The sequence below is a fragment of the Pyrus communis genome, chromosome 9, assembly GCF_041283825.1.
Source record: "Pyrus communis isolate YQ-2024b chromosome 9, ASM4128382v1, whole genome shotgun sequence".
NCBI lineage: Eukaryota > Viridiplantae > Streptophyta > Magnoliopsida > Rosales > Rosaceae > Pyrus > Pyrus communis.
In genome coordinates, this window is record NC_142573.1 from 8,820,463 (window position 1) to 8,835,139 (window position 14,677).

General features: G+C 38.9%; 2 protein-coding genes and 1 pseudogene across 3 annotated transcripts; 2 read left to right on the forward strand and 1 right to left on the reverse strand.

Moving 5' to 3' along the window:
• Nucleotides 1–397: 397 nt before the first annotated feature.
• LOC137739496 (uncharacterized) lies at nt 398–4,477 on the reverse strand. Its single transcript, XM_088700262.1, has 10 exons — nt 4,335–4,477; nt 4,114–4,246; nt 3,704–3,765; nt 3,542–3,625; nt 3,405–3,436; nt 3,193–3,274; nt 2,293–2,521; nt 1,849–2,076; nt 1,123–1,415; nt 398–998 (listed from the first exon to the last, which is right to left on the reverse strand). The coding sequence occupies exons 3-10, from the start codon at nt 3,712–3,714 to the stop codon at nt 713–715; spliced, it is 1,245 nt and encodes a 414-aa protein (XP_088556388.1). The 5' UTR covers nt 3,715–3,765; nt 4,114–4,246; nt 4,335–4,477; the 3' UTR covers nt 398–712.
• A 697-nt stretch (nt 4,478–5,174) lies between these two features.
• Nucleotides 5,175–11,799, forward strand: LOC137739997 (anaphase-promoting complex subunit 5). Its single transcript, XM_068479777.2, has 20 exons — nt 5,175–5,577; nt 5,665–5,824; nt 5,913–6,034; nt 6,408–6,657; nt 7,029–7,203; nt 7,297–7,375; nt 7,471–7,556; nt 7,975–8,104; nt 8,198–8,230; nt 8,420–8,668; nt 8,821–8,898; nt 9,013–9,272; nt 9,784–9,843; nt 9,942–10,009; nt 10,174–10,279; nt 10,375–10,516; nt 10,617–10,715; nt 10,869–11,133; nt 11,280–11,347; nt 11,437–11,799. Exons 1-20 carry the CDS (start codon nt 5,407–5,409, stop codon nt 11,596–11,598), a joined length of 2,763 nt encoding a protein of 920 aa, XP_068335878.2. The 5' UTR covers nt 5,175–5,406; the 3' UTR covers nt 11,599–11,799.
• A 600-nt stretch (nt 11,800–12,399) lies between these two features.
• LOC148694188 (4-hydroxyphenylpyruvate dioxygenase-like) lies at nt 12,400–14,417 on the forward strand (annotated as a pseudogene). Its single transcript, XR_015966429.1, has 2 exons — nt 12,400–13,655; nt 14,085–14,417. The product of XR_015966429.1 is annotated as a 4-hydroxyphenylpyruvate dioxygenase-like (transcript).
• The last annotated feature ends 260 nt before the right edge of the window (nt 14,418–14,677 follow it).

The window sequence follows — 14,677 nt, forward strand, 5'->3', positions numbered from 1 at the left end:
CCATGCATTTAGCAGAGGAATTGACAGATAAACTGACAAAATGTATGACATTGTAACAAATTTAAAGATGAGGTATGACATTAAAATGTTTTAAAGATGATGTATGAAACTGTGATTGACTTAATAATTGAGGTAATTTTAGGTAATTTATCCTTTTTTTTTTTTGTAGTGGATAGTTTAGCAACCAATAGTCTTAATTTAAATTTCGACAACTTTTACTTTGACAATCCTCCTTCCCAGTTAGATTTATGATTGAATAGTATTGTTTAGGCTATTAGCACTTAGCCTGGTTTTTCTACCAACAAAAATAAAGAAAACTAATGAAAAATAATTGAAAACTTTGAATTTTAATTATAAGGACAAAATAAAGGGTAAGGTAAATAGTATCATGATTGACTTTTTAACGTAAAAATGTGATTTTTCATTAAAGTAAACAGTACCGAAAGTTTTTCGCTAAAGTACCATAAACAGAGTCCACTCTACACAACGCGCCGGGCGCATGCAATGCTCCATGCGGAATCAGCCTGCTAAATTGCCAACAGCGTAATTTGTTGAACGAAACAGGGTAAATAAAGAATACACCGACGAAGTTCACATCTCTCCTGTTTTCTGCTCTACAAACGTATCAGTTCATTTTCAAGGCTGTTGAAAAGAGTCCACTCCTTGCTCATGATGGTTACCCGTCGGTTGCGTGACAACCGGAATATCCAAGCTACTTGCTTCTCATTGTGGGGGCGACTTCTCTTACATCGGCTATCCTTGCCTCTTGAGCCTGAATGTCACTCCATTCACGGTCACCAACTGGCCGTAGGTTGACTTGACCGTCAGCCATGTGGACTACACTCTCCCCTGGTACTGGAACTGCTCTAGAAACACTGAGGCATGCTTTATCAACATTTTCTTCAGACAAGTCTACATGTTTAGTCAGGGGTGTATTTCCAATATCTGAGCAAGACTCAGACTTCTCCTCGTACACTTGCTTTGTATCTATGTGATGCCTGATAACAGGAAAAAGGTTGATTAATCAACATTGACGAAAGGTTGATAAGGGACAAAAAGGATTCAATGCATAATAATCCCGAGCAACTTATATTATAAGGTAAAAGGCAGAAGGTACTAAACCTCTGAAGTTGTGCTTGCAACGTATTCACATATTCCAGAAGCTCTTGCTTGTCTTTCAGTGCGGCTGATTCTTTCTGCACAGCCTCCTTTATTCTAGCTTGAGCATCTGCCTCGGCAACCCTGACCTTCTCTTCTGCTCTCACAACAGCTGCTTCTAATATCACAACACGCTCTCTAGCTTTTGCGAGCTCAGAACGCCACATGTGTGCCTCTTGGAGAGCAGAATCTCTCTGCCTAGTCAAATGGTCTCTTTCTTTGCTCAAGGTCGCAACCTTTTCTTCAGAATCTTTTAACTACAAACACAAACAAAAGCCATAAATAAAGTAGAACAATCAAAAAGTTCTCTCAAACAAAATTCAGCTTTTCTTTTTCCACACTAAGAATATATTGTAGGGTTGTGATTTTCACACACCCTTAACTACTTTTCCCACACCCCTTCCTATTTTTTAATACTTAATTGGTATCCTACTATTTAATCTTCCATGTATACCCTTCCTACTTTTTGATGGTAATTAATGAAAGATTAAATAGGGAGGGTTATATATGGAAGATTAAATAGTAGGATACCAATTAAGTATTAAAAAATATGAAGGGGTGTGGGAAAAGTAGTTAAGGGTGTGTGAAAATCACAACCATATATTGTAATGGAAGGGGAAAAGAAAACAGATCCCTAATTATTCAAATATACTACACATTTAAGACATGACGTAGCAAAGCTCATCATACCTTTGACAAGGAAGATTCCAGCTGCTTCGCTGAATCCTTTTTTAAGCGATCAATTTCTGCACAAACAATTTTCCTTTGTTCATCAATTGTATGAGCTGCAGAGGCTGCAGCCTCAGCAGCTTCAGCAGTCTCAGTTAATTTATCTGCTATTTCTTTAATTGTTGAATCGCGTGAACGAAGGTCCCTAGCCAAATTATGTAGTTCGTCATCTTTGACCCGAAGTGTCTCCTACAGGACACAGAGACAGTCACATAGATGCTAGGTGAACTGTGAACATAATAATCACAAAGAGCAATTACATTTAAATGACTATGAGAGCTTTTCATTTAGAAATAGAATATCATTCTTTAACAAACTATACTGTAAAGTGCATTTCAAATGAATATAGGGCACTGTATTTTTCAATTCATTTCTGAGAACAGAATTAGATCACAAGTACAGTACCTTCATAATTGCAAAATCATCCATTGGACCATCAGTTGGCTTATTGGTTATCACTCCCAAAGCATTTCTCAAAGAAATGTGCATTGCTGCTTCGATTTCCTTAGAACTCTCCGAAGCAGTTGAATTGGCAGCAGCAACTACTGCTGCAACCGTTCCTAGTTTTGCAGAGCCATTGCCACTCAAGGAATTCACAGCTTCTTTATGGGCCTTTAGAACCAATTGTGTTGCTCTGGTCGCCAGAGGAAAAAAATGAAAAAGAGCAGAAGAAGACAATATTGGATGAAACATTTAATATCGTAAACTTTATGGTTAATATCTCTGAGTGAAGCCCCTATCCTCATCATATATAATGGACAACAAGCTTTCTAGTTTAAAAGACATTATACAAAAAATTCCAACAACCATGTCCATATGATGCTTGAATAATATCTCTGAGTGAAGCAACACACATACCTTTTTTTTTTTCCTCCTGATGTCACATTTAAGATAAATAACTTGCTAATATACACCTTGAAAATGAGGAAAACATGGAAAAGCAATACATTTGAGCCTGTAAAAAAATCCAACTTCACAATGGCCAACTGCATGTAATGGACAATCTTGAAAGAGAAATACAACATTAACTGGAACATAAACAATAAGTCTTCATAGTGAAATTAGACCCTAACCATAGAAAAGTTCAAATTCTAAACCCCTTGTTACTGCCCCAACCGCACATTGATAATCTACATACCTACGTCACCTAATTCCTCATTTGGACCAGCAGCATATAATTATGTCCTCAAAAGGTATATCCTAAAGCTCATAAAGTCTATATAAGAGAGGCAAAGAAAAACGAAACTGTACGCTGTATAACATCTACACAATAGCTACAGCATATTGTAAAGGGAAATAACTTACTGTAGTGTTGCTACCCAAGCTCTAGCTGCCCCAGGAGTCTGTGCACAAAGGAAGTAGTCCTTTTTCTGCGGGGTCCCAATATCTAAAGAATATAGTTAAGAAGCACAAACATCCAGCTTTACGAGAGTACCTGTTTCTATAGCACTTATAAGATACAACCTCATTTTGTTTCAACATAAAGCAAAAGTACAAGCAAAAATAAATGAGGATACAGAAACAGCAACCGTCATACTTTTGCAACCCACTGAAACCACAAACCAAAAAAATAACAGTTCATAATCAATCAAATTGAAGCCTGCTGAGATGACTAATGTACAAAACGGACTATAATGAAATGCATCAATCTTACTGGAAGTTCACGGGAGATAGGGTAATTGTGCTATTCGCATCAAATGGAATGGTTCCCTTGACAGTCGGCTCATTTCTCCTAATCCTAAACCATAACAAGGTATAAGGTTGGTCAATGCATTTATAAGACTTGAATTGACGCGAAAGTCAGTGCAGAACTAACTTGTATTCCATTCTCCCTGTTGTCGGGTCTAAGATCACCCACCGCTCGTTCCATTTTCTCAGCTGTAACACAAAAAATAAGCTAATTTCCAGATTCCAGAACAAGGAGCACCACACAGACCAACCAACAAAAATCATCCCAGTATCCAGTTTCCATTTAGAACTCTTTCAAGCATGATTCATCCAAATTTCGAAATTACCGAACTTCGAAGGATTCAACCGGAGCTTATAAAACCTTAAACTGATCAAACATTCTGTAATCCGCATTATAATTTGTGCAATGAAAACTCAACTGAATAGAAATTCGGAATTTAAAAAAACTTGAACTTTCGCCTAAAAATAAACTTAGGAATCACAGAAATACAATTAAAAGAAAGTGACAAAAAATGGGAGGTCCGGGGAGGATCGTACAGTCTCGGATCGCTTGAGAAGTGGACCCTGCAACAAGTTCCGACCCGAACCCGATGCGAGCTGGCGCTTGATCTTCTCCAAGCTGTTCTCAGCGTCCGCAGCTCTCTGCTCGATCGCAAAATTCACAATTCAGCTAACCCGCGAAAATAAAAATAAAAGATCGATAAATACATACATATATAAATGGAAGAAAAAGTAAATAGAGAGAGAGAGGGGCTGACCGGAAAGGCGCCATTGGTGGTGGCCATGGAATTGGGTGGATCGAGACGATCGAAAGCCTGAGAATTTTGGGGATTTTTTGAAGGGCTTTTGGTATGGGTAAGGTTTCTGCAGTCGTTCAGAAGGCTATTAGGTTTGTTTCCCGGACTAGCAGGTGGAGGTGATGACGAATTAAATGATGCGGTGGTGAATCATTGAATTATTATTTGTAAATTAAATACAAGATTTCTTCTGACGGTAATGTTAAGGGGATCAAAATTTTTAAACTAAATTTGTAAATTAAATGATGTGGTGGTGAATGATTGAATTATTATTTAAGTATTAATAAACGTACTTATTTCCTATTGGTGACACATTATTTGGTTTAAAAATTTGTCATCATCTGTACTCATATTATAGTGTAAATTGTAACAATGGTGTCTCAATTTTAATTAAATTACTAAAAATTCGAAACTATTGACCCTTTAACTTATCAAAATATGCAACCATAATCTTTTTTGTCAACTATGTTAAAACTTCAGTCAATATAAGTCACGCGCCACTTACGTGAAGCTGAATCAAGGGTGCAATATAGAAAACCAAATGAGAACAAGTAACAATAGCCTCTCAACTTTAATCCAGTTGAAGTAATCGTCCCTCAATTTAACAAAATTGTAGCAATGGTTCTTCCAACATGACTCATTCTGACAATATTCTGACGGATTTGATAAAAATGACCATAACTATATGTATTAATAAGTTAAGGAACCAATGATCATACATTTTTAGTCGAGGACTATTGATCATTTGATTTCACTATAGTTTGGAATACATTATTAAGTTTCTTTACCATTTAATTGTTTACATGAACTATACTTCATCCTAATCGAAAAAAGAAAACAAGACAAACAAATTGTATGAAATGGTTATCTTACTCCCAAGAGACAATGAGAGCAGAAAGGAAAATAAAAACCGTAATAATTTCCCGGTTCTTTTTTAAAATCCCATTTTCTGCTCCAAAAACCCTCCCAAACCCCCAGATATCAAGTGAGACCTCACTCCCCTCCGCTCCGAGCTAAACCTGCGACGGTGAGAATGGCGGGTATTGTCAAACCGCCGGGGGCTTTCGCGGTGACGCCGCACAAAGTCTCCGTCTGCATACTGCTCCAGATCTACGCGCCGCCCTCTCAAATCTCAGTCCCGTTCCCTTTCTCCACCGTCAGCCAGCACAACCGCCTCGGCCTGTTCTTGCTCTCCCTCACTAAGGTGCTCTTAAAGTTTCGCCCTTTCCCCCAAATTTAGCTTCAATTTTCGGAAATTACTGGCAATTAAGTTCTTCTTTACGTTTTGCAGTCTTATGATGATATGTTCGAGCCGAAATTGGATGAACTTATACACCAATTGAGGGGAATTGGGGGATTATTGAACTATTGGTTAACCGATCATCTGACCAGTAGGTTGTCGGCTCTGTCCTCGCCGGATGATTTGTTTAACTTCTTTAGTGATATGCGAGGTTAGTTAATCGTAATTGCCCTTGTTTTTGCTAACTTTGAATTTTACTTGCTTGCCGATGCTTGTTTGGTTTCGATATTTCTTTTTAGGGATCCTTGGCGGCCCCGAAGCAGGTGTTTTGGAAGATGACCAAGTTATTCTGGATCCAAATAGCAACTTGGGGATGTTTCTCCGACGTTGCATACTTGCGTTTAATCTTTTATCCTTTGAGGTAATGTGAGTTTTTATTTTATTTCACTTTCTTAATGCTTACTATTTGTTTTGAGTTCATTTTGTATTCCATGTCGTTGCGCATCAAAAATGCATCCCCACCCAATTATTTGAAAATCAGGGAAACATGTACTATGCAGTTGTAATGTCTTGTATGTGGGTTCATGAGAGGCAAAAGGGAACGGCTTTGTAGATTAGATACTAAACTTTCAAATGAATGTCTTTTATCCTGTGTGTATTTTTAGCAACCCAATGAATACGTGCATCGGTGGAAATGAGTGTTGTTTTGTGTTGTGTTCGTTGTTTTAGATTTTATAGCAAACACAGCTTTTACGGTTAGCTACCCATTTCATATGATTTTACTATTGATGCAGGGTGCGTGTCATCTTTTAACAAGTATAGGAATGTACTGTAAAGAAGCCATCGCAAGTTGTCCTCCATACGAGTCACCTCACTTAGATGATTCGAGTAATGATTTAGAAACACCTCCGGAATATGAAAACATGGAACTGGAGAATCTTGTTTTTGAAAAAGTCACCGAAGAAATCGAGGCAAGAGAAAGAGCTGGTGGAAGAGTTTCTTTTCATCTTCATGCACCCAAAGCACTTGTTGGATTGGTTGAAGGTATAAATAGTATACTAAGCGTCCTTCTCTTGAAGCACATAGAAATGCTACGACATCATATAGGTCTTTTTGATTGACAACAATAATCTTGAAATCCTATTGTATAAAATTATTTCCAAATCAAGTAGGACGACCTACAATTTATACTTATATCAATAATTTATGTTACTCTATCTGTTTGGAATGTCCAATAATCCTTTAGTTTTGAGAGCAAACCCGGCATGCTTGTTGGGCTGAACATTCCCTGCCAACAAACAGCCTAGCTCACTACTTTTGGGTTCCTTTACTTAGGGATTTTCTTAAAATGTGATGTTTACAAATTCTGTTCTGATGACAATCATAATTTTGCATAATATGAACTAAACATGCAGATATTGAAGTCCCTGGTGATCCAGAATTCAAACATGGTGGCAATAGAGAAGATTGTCATTATGCACATCCTACAAGCAGTACATTCAGTGATCTTGATCCCAACGGTGGGATATTCCTACGGACAAACTGGCAGATACAGGGATTTCTACAGGAGCAAGCTGATGCACTTGAAAAGTAAGTGGCATATGCATCTGTCAATCTTTTGGTTTTCCTATTTGTTTATGTACTTTAGGCTGTACTGAATCTTAATTTATATTCGTTTGGTAGGCAGGGGAGCTCTTTCTCTTTAAATGCTTTTGAGCTCATGCTTAGGCAGCTTCAAAAACTGGCACCCGAGCTACATCGTGTTAGTAACTTGCACAAATATTTTTCTTATTTGGTAATTTGTGTTGTACTTGCACTTAAAAAGTGTTTGTCTTAACATTTTGGATTTTGGTCCAGGTTCACTTCTTGCGTTATTTGAATGGTCTGTATCATGATGATTTTTTTGCTGCCTTGGAGAATGTTCACCGCTATTTTGATTACAGGTATATCAGAACTCACCTCTGTATTTACTATTTAGTTAGGTAATTTCTTGATCAAATACTGTTGTGAAAATTTCTTTATCAATTTAGTGACCCAATTTTGAAATATTGAACAAAAATTTGAAATGGTGAGCTATGACTGTGCTTCGTGTACTCCTATGAAAGGAGATACTTGTTATAACAGGATGCATTACTACTCTTCATGGCTTTTCATGCATGTCCAATGGCATGCTCCTAGTCTTGGCTACCTTTATGAATATAAGTTTATTTTTTGGTGGGCTTAGGTTAAGCCATTAAATGAAAGCTTTCAAACTGTAATTTTATGTTAGTTGTGTTAACATTTATGTCCATTATTTTATCTCTTCTATATGTTTAACTGTTTATAACAAACAAACTAATCCAATAAATATTGGCACAATAGTTCAGGGATTGAAGGATTTGATTTCGTTCCTCCTGCATCCGGTTGCAATAGCTTAGGAAGATATGAAATTGCCTTGCTTTGTTTAGGAATGATGCATTTCCATTTTGGGCACCCGAAGCAAGCTTTGGAGGTGAACCCATGTTCCCTACTCTAATTATGAATCTTTCTGTCATTTATAATTTCCTTTGGTTTGAATATTCCTTTTTCTTGTTAAAATGTTCAGGTTTTGACTGAGGCAGTACATATTTCTCAACAGGTAATTCCTTGGTTTACGTATTCACTTTTATCCTAAATCTAACATATACATTATGTCTGTAGTTATCCGATGGTTTTCTATAACCTTTCGGATGACATGTATGCCTCTGAATTAAAAGGGCATCCTAGTATTATCCTTCCTTTACATATATGTTGTCTACAAGAACCTCATGATTTTCAACTTGTGCAGCAAAGTAACGATACATGTCTTGCTTACACCTTAGCGGCTATCTGCAATTTGTTGTCCGAAACTGGCATATCTAGTACAACTGGAATACTGGGCTCATCATATTCACCTTTGACCAGAATAGGCATTTCACTGTCTGTCCAGCAACAACTATTTGTTCTCTTGAGAGGGTCTCTGAAGAGAGCAGAAAATTTGAAGTTGAAGCGTTTAGTGGCATCCAATCATCTTGCAATGGCTAAATTTGATTTAACGGTCAGCACGAAATTGCAGTTTATTTTTACTGATTCCTAATGTGGACTATCTGTGTACTTCCCACCTCAGTAAAGACTGAAGGGTATATTGTGAGTATCATGCTGCCCGTAATGATGATAAATCTATTTCTCATTGCATAACTTCATTTGCAGCATGTGCAAAGGCCTCTAGTTTCATTTGGACCCAAGGCTTCAATGAAGCTTAGAACAAACCCAGTTACTGTTTGCAAGGTAACGATGACCCCTTGAAGATGTTTCAATGTTCTTTGATTTCCTGACATGTTAGATTGTTCAATTTCCTAACAATGCTCCCCCTTCCCCCTATGTTACATGTAATTCTTGCAGGAACTTAGATTGAGTTCTCAATTGATTAATGAGTTTGGATCCGAAACTTCTTCAATGACAACTGATGGTGCTTTTAGTACTTCATGGCTTAAGAATTTACAGAAGCCAATGGATTCACAAGTCTTGTCTCAAGAAAGTGGAACAGGAAGCAATAATGCTTTCCAGTTCTGTGCACAACCAAGTTCGGTCCCTGCATCTGTGTTGCAGTTAATAGGCTCTTCATACTTACTTCGTGCCACTGCATGGGAAATATATGGCAGGTGATCTTTAGTAAAGGCCTGTGTTAGTGTTACTTTTTCTTTTATGCTAATTTAACTTCTACGGTTGACCGGATCAGTGTTTCCTGTTGGAAAAATAGACTGATTGTGCCTAGATTTAGAGTTACCTTGTCATCTGAAATTGTGTAGTTGATTGAGTGAGATGCCCCTTGCAGTTTTTATTTTCATTCATTTCTTAATAAAAAATAATATTGTAAATATCGTAACAATATAAACCAACAGTTATTACATTTACTAAAACTTAAGGTTTTAGAAATAGTTATAAACAAATAAAAATTAACATGATACCAGAGCTGGAGATTCTGAATGTGAATACTTGCATCTACTCTACAGCCTCACATTTTATGTGGAATTTCACATCGATTCACTTTTTCAGAATTTTAAGATTCTCAATTCATTGTAAACAGTAAATTTATTTACTTTAATCCAAACTATTTCTGGGGCTATTATATCTTGCTTGTTTTGATACATTTTTCTTTTTATATGTCATCAGCTCTTCTCTTGCCAGATTTAATGCACTTGTTCATGCAACTTGTTTTCCTGATGTCTCAAGGTAATTTTTAACTGAAAGTATCACAAGATTTACATATTGTGTTTATATTCCTTTCCATTTTTATAACTTCAACCTGACTATTTCGTGGATGTCCTCAGTTCATCTGACACAGCATTAGCATATCTGAAGCTCATCCAACATCTAGCCGTTTATAAAGGATACAAAGGTTAGATAAAATGCTTGAGTACCTAAAAAGAATATTTTTTTTTTTCATAGATGCTGCCATATTAATTTCTGGTTCGAGTACTCTATCTCCCTCTCATGTTCATCACATAAACAAATGCTGTTCATCCTTGATGACTTGTATTTTTTTTCTCTCTCCTTGTTTAGAGGCTTTTGCTGCTCTTAAAATAGCTGCAGAGAAGTTTTTATCCATCTCAAAATCAAGAATTTTGTTACTGAAACTTCAGCTGCTCCATGAGCGTGCTTTACATAGGTAAGTTTACCATGTGCACTATTTAATGAATATCTTGATCATATACAGTAATTTTTGTGTCTATGTCGGTCATGACCTTGCCAAATATCATTTAGAGGACATTTGAAGTTTGCCCAACAAGTATGTGATGAGCTTGGAGTCCTGGCATCATCTGTCAATGGCGTGGATATGGAACTGAAGACGGAAGCAAGTCTCAGAAAAGCTCGTACATTGCTTGCCGCAAATCAGTTCAGTGAGGTTTGATATTTTCAATACATTGAACTTGTTACCTTGTAAGTAGATTTCGTCCTACAAATGTGTGCCATGCTTTTCTTATTATTTTGGCATTTCATTGCAGGCGGCAGCTGTAGCACACTCCCTCTTTTGCATGTGTTACAAATTCAATATGCAAGTTGAAAATGCCAGTGTGCTTCTTTTGCTAGCTGAAATCCACAAGGTACAATTGTACATTTGGTACACAATGTGGTCGGAGGTTCAGGCAGACTAAAGTTTTCATAACTCCTGTCTTCTTATCTATCTGTTTGTCTATTAAAATAGTTCCTGTTCTATATTTCTGCAAAGGTAAAATTTCTTTTATTTCTGTTTCCAGAAATCGGGTAATGCTGTTTTAGGTCTTCCGTATGCATTGGCAAGCCTCTCGTTTTGCCAGTCGTTTAATCTGGATCTGCTTAAGGCATCGGCCACACTCACACTAGCTGAGTTGTGGCTCTCACTTGGATCAAGTCATGCAAAAAGGGCCCTGAGCCTTGTACATGGGGCTTTTCCTATGATTCTTGGTCAAGGAGGTTTGGAGCTCCGTGCTCGGGCCTTTATTGTAGAAGCAAAATGCTATCTATCCGATCCAAGCTTTTCCAGTAAGTATATCCAATGCATTTCCTGATAACATGTTTCATTGTCGTCGATTCATGAAGAGTTGTCCTCGGCTTTATGGCTTCATCAAACATATTTGATTTGAAGTCCTAATTAATTTCGCATTGCTGTTGCAAATTTGACTCGCCAGTTTCTGAAAGCTCCGATGATGTGCTGGATCCGCTGAGACAAGCCTCGGACGAGCTTCAATTGCTAGAGGTAAATATACTTCTGAGTTTGAGTTTTCTGAAACATATGCTTTTATTGGTTGTGTTTAATGGCTATGAAAAAATGGTTCTGGTGGACAGTATCACGAATTGGCGGCCGAAGCTTTCTATTTAATGGCTATGGTGTTCGACAAACTGGGAAGATTAGAGGACAGAGAAGATGCTGCGGCTTCGTTTAAGCAACATATTTTGGCTCTTGAGAATCCGCAACATGAGGAAGATCCTCTTATCAACATGTTTTGAAGGTAGATATATATGTCGTCGTGTAAACCAGCCATTTTAAGATGGATTATGATTCGTGTAGGCTATAATGTAAGCTTGTATAGGCATGAGGAACTGAGGGTATCTGATTAAGTTGTGCTGAGTAAACGCTCTTAATCACAACCTTACATTTAGTTTTGGTCATATTTTTCATCACTTTGAAATACGTGGATTAACGAAAAATATTCTTGTGATCTAGAGGAACGTTATTTGGCTCTTTACATGTAAGACGATCTCTTACCGTTACCAATAAAAAATTTTAATTTATCCACACTTGCTAAACAGATTTTTCTTGTCAGGATTTAGGTCTAGTTATTCATTTGTAAGTGAGAGGTTTTAAATTTGATTCTTGTTAAAAAAAAATTTAAACCATATTATTATTAGGCTCATTCAACTTCCTTGTTATATTTTTAGATAATATTATTTGGTCAAAAAAATAAAAAAAATTCCCGAACGGCTATTCTGGCTTTTCACCATTTTAACAATCATAGTTTTCACTGCAAAACAGCCTTCTTTCTGACTGGATGAAGTCGAGTCTCACACGTCAGTACAAGGCCCATATTGAGAGAGGACGACTGATCCTCTTTGTAGGATCTTAAGATCTATTAATCACATTCGTTGATCGTATGTAGTCAGTTTTTATCAGAAATTATTTATATTTAATTTTAAATAAAAATAATTTACAATAATTTCTGATCACATAATATACGATGAATCGTAATTAGAGAATCTCAATTATATAAAGGATCTACATCTTCCAACGTGTCACGACAATTGGATTATTCCATCTCTGCCACGTATCAGATCACCTTCACTTCCAAGTCCACCGTCAGTCACTGCTCTTTGACGATATCTCACTCGCCCCCCGCCGCCACCACCACCACTACGACAGCCACCGCAACCAGCGGCACCATGGGCCAGGAAAACGACACCCAGTTCAACCTCGTTGGCTTCTCCAACTTCGTACGGACCAACCCCCGGTCCGACCGCTTCAAAGTCCACCGCTTCCACGGTTCCACCACGTCGAGTTCTGGTGCACCGACGCCACCAATGCTGCCCTCCGATTCTCCTGGGGACTGGGCATGCCCATGGTAGCTAAGTCGGACCTATCCACCGGCAATCAAACCCACGCTTCCTACCTCCTCCGCTCCGGCGACCTCGTTTTCCTCTTCACCGCCCCGTACTCCCCCACCCTAACCCGAACCACCGACCCGGCCAGGCCCAGAACCACGGTCTCGATCCCCACCTTCGAACACTCCGCCTCCCGCGCCTTCTCCGCCACCCACGGCCTTGGCGTCCGCGCCGTCGCCATCCAAGTCGAGGAAGCCGTCTCCGCCTTCACAGCCAATGTCACCCACGGCGGCCCCCATCCTCCTGGACAACCGCGTGACCATCGCCGAAGTCCAACTGTACGGTGATGTCGTTTTGCGATACGTCAGCTACACGGACCACAACGACCTGACACACCCGGACCCCAACCTCTGGTTCCTCCCCGGATTTGAATCCCTAACGTCGTCGTTCCCAATCGACTTCGGAATCTGCCGCCTCGACCACGCCGTCGGCAACGTGGAGGATCTCAAATCTGCGGTGTCCTACGTCAAAGGCTTCACCGGATTCCACGAGTTCGCCGAGTTCACCGCCGAGGACGTCGGGACGAGCGAGAGCGGACTCAACTCCGTCGTCTTGGCGAACAACGAGGAGATGGTGCTGTTTCCGATGAACGAGCCGGTGTACGGGATGAAGAAGAAGAGCCAGATTCAGACGTACCTGGAGCACAACGAGGGTGCAGGAGTTCAGCATTTGGCGCTGGTGAGCGAGGACATATTCAGGACGCTGAGGGAAATGCGGAGCCGGAGCGGCGTCGGCGGGTTTCAGTTCATGCCAGCGTCGCCGCCAACGTATTACAGGAATTTGAAGAAGAGGGTTGGGGACGTGCTGACGGATGAGCAGATTAAGGAGTGTGAGGAGTTGGGGATTTTGGTGGATAGGGACGATCAGGGGACTCTGCTTCAGATTTTCACTAAGCCTGTTGGAGATAGGTAATGTCATAACTTTCTGTGCTCTTTTTTCTTCGTGTTTTTCGATATTCTAAACTACTCTAACTTACAAGAAGCCGGCATTGGACAGAAAGTGAATATATTTTTCGAAAAGTTGATAACTTTATGCTTCTCTGTGTATTTCATGATTCAATTCTTGGTGGGGGAATATGGTTTATCATGATTCTGTCAAACTATATGCCTGTCGAGTTGGCTTTTTAGTGTTTAGCTTCGATTTTAGTCCTTTCAATTCGAGTCTTATGTTGTCCTTTGAGAGAAATATCGAAAATTGGTCATTCGGAGTCATGTTTTAAAGTTTATGCCTTTGTGTGTGAAAAGGAAAAATTGATCACGAATACATTAATAATGCAAATCACATTACCCCTGCTGTATCCATCGTTGGATTAATTGGTTCTTGTATAAAACGGGCAGGCCAACCATATTCGTAGAGATCATTCAGAGAGTAGGGTGCATGCTTAAGGATGAAGAAGGAAAGGTACAGCAGAAGGGTGGATGTGGTGGGTTCGGGAAGGGTAACTTCTCCGAGCTCGTCAAGTCCATCGAGGAATATGAGAAGACGCTTGAAGCCAAACAGATCGTTGAGCCAGCAGCTGCATGATTCACCTGATACTGTAAAATAAGGTAGTTGCTGAACCCAGGTTCGTTGTACTCTACTTTTAAGGCTGTTGTATACGTAGTGTCTTACTGTGCATAACAAGCTGTATGCCTGTCACTGGCTGTTGGTGCCTATTGATTTATGCACAATGACACAAATTTTAGTGCTAATTTATATTTGTCGAGTGTAATCATCAATCACCGACTTGTTGCACCCTTGACATGCTTGTAATAACCAACTTCAGCGAGGAATTAAGATTGAAATATTAACTGTAATCTTGTGTTCTTGTTTTTCTTAATTTTATTGGACCTTGTACAACTTCGGCAATTCTGTTCTTTTATTATCAACCAGATCAGTTGTTTGGAGCTAGAAATAATTGAATCTTCACTTGTACATTTTCTATACTAGG

Bases quoted from the DNA above. Each gene is read 5' to 3' on its own strand.
- LOC137739997 (XM_068479777.2), top strand. From the start codon at position 5,407: ATGGCGGGTATTGTCAAACCGCCGGGGGCTTTCGCGGTGACGCCGCAC. The intron at 8,669-8,820 runs GTCAGCACGAAA...CTTCATTTGCAG, and splicing joins TGGCTAAATTTGATTTAACG to CATGTGCAAAGGCCTCTAGT. The intron at 11,134-11,279 runs GTAAGTATATCC...TTGACTCGCCAG, and splicing joins ATCCGATCCAAGCTTTTCCA to TTTCTGAAAGCTCCGATGAT.
- LOC137739496 (XM_088700262.1), bottom strand. The intron at 3,275-3,404 runs GTATCCTCATTT...TATATTCTTTAG, and splicing joins GTATGACGGTTGCTGTTTCT to ATATTGGGACCCCGCAGAAA. The intron at 2,522-3,192 runs GTAAGTTATTTC...TCTGGCGACCAG, and splicing joins GCTTGGGTAGCAACACTACA to AGCAACACAATTGGTTCTAA.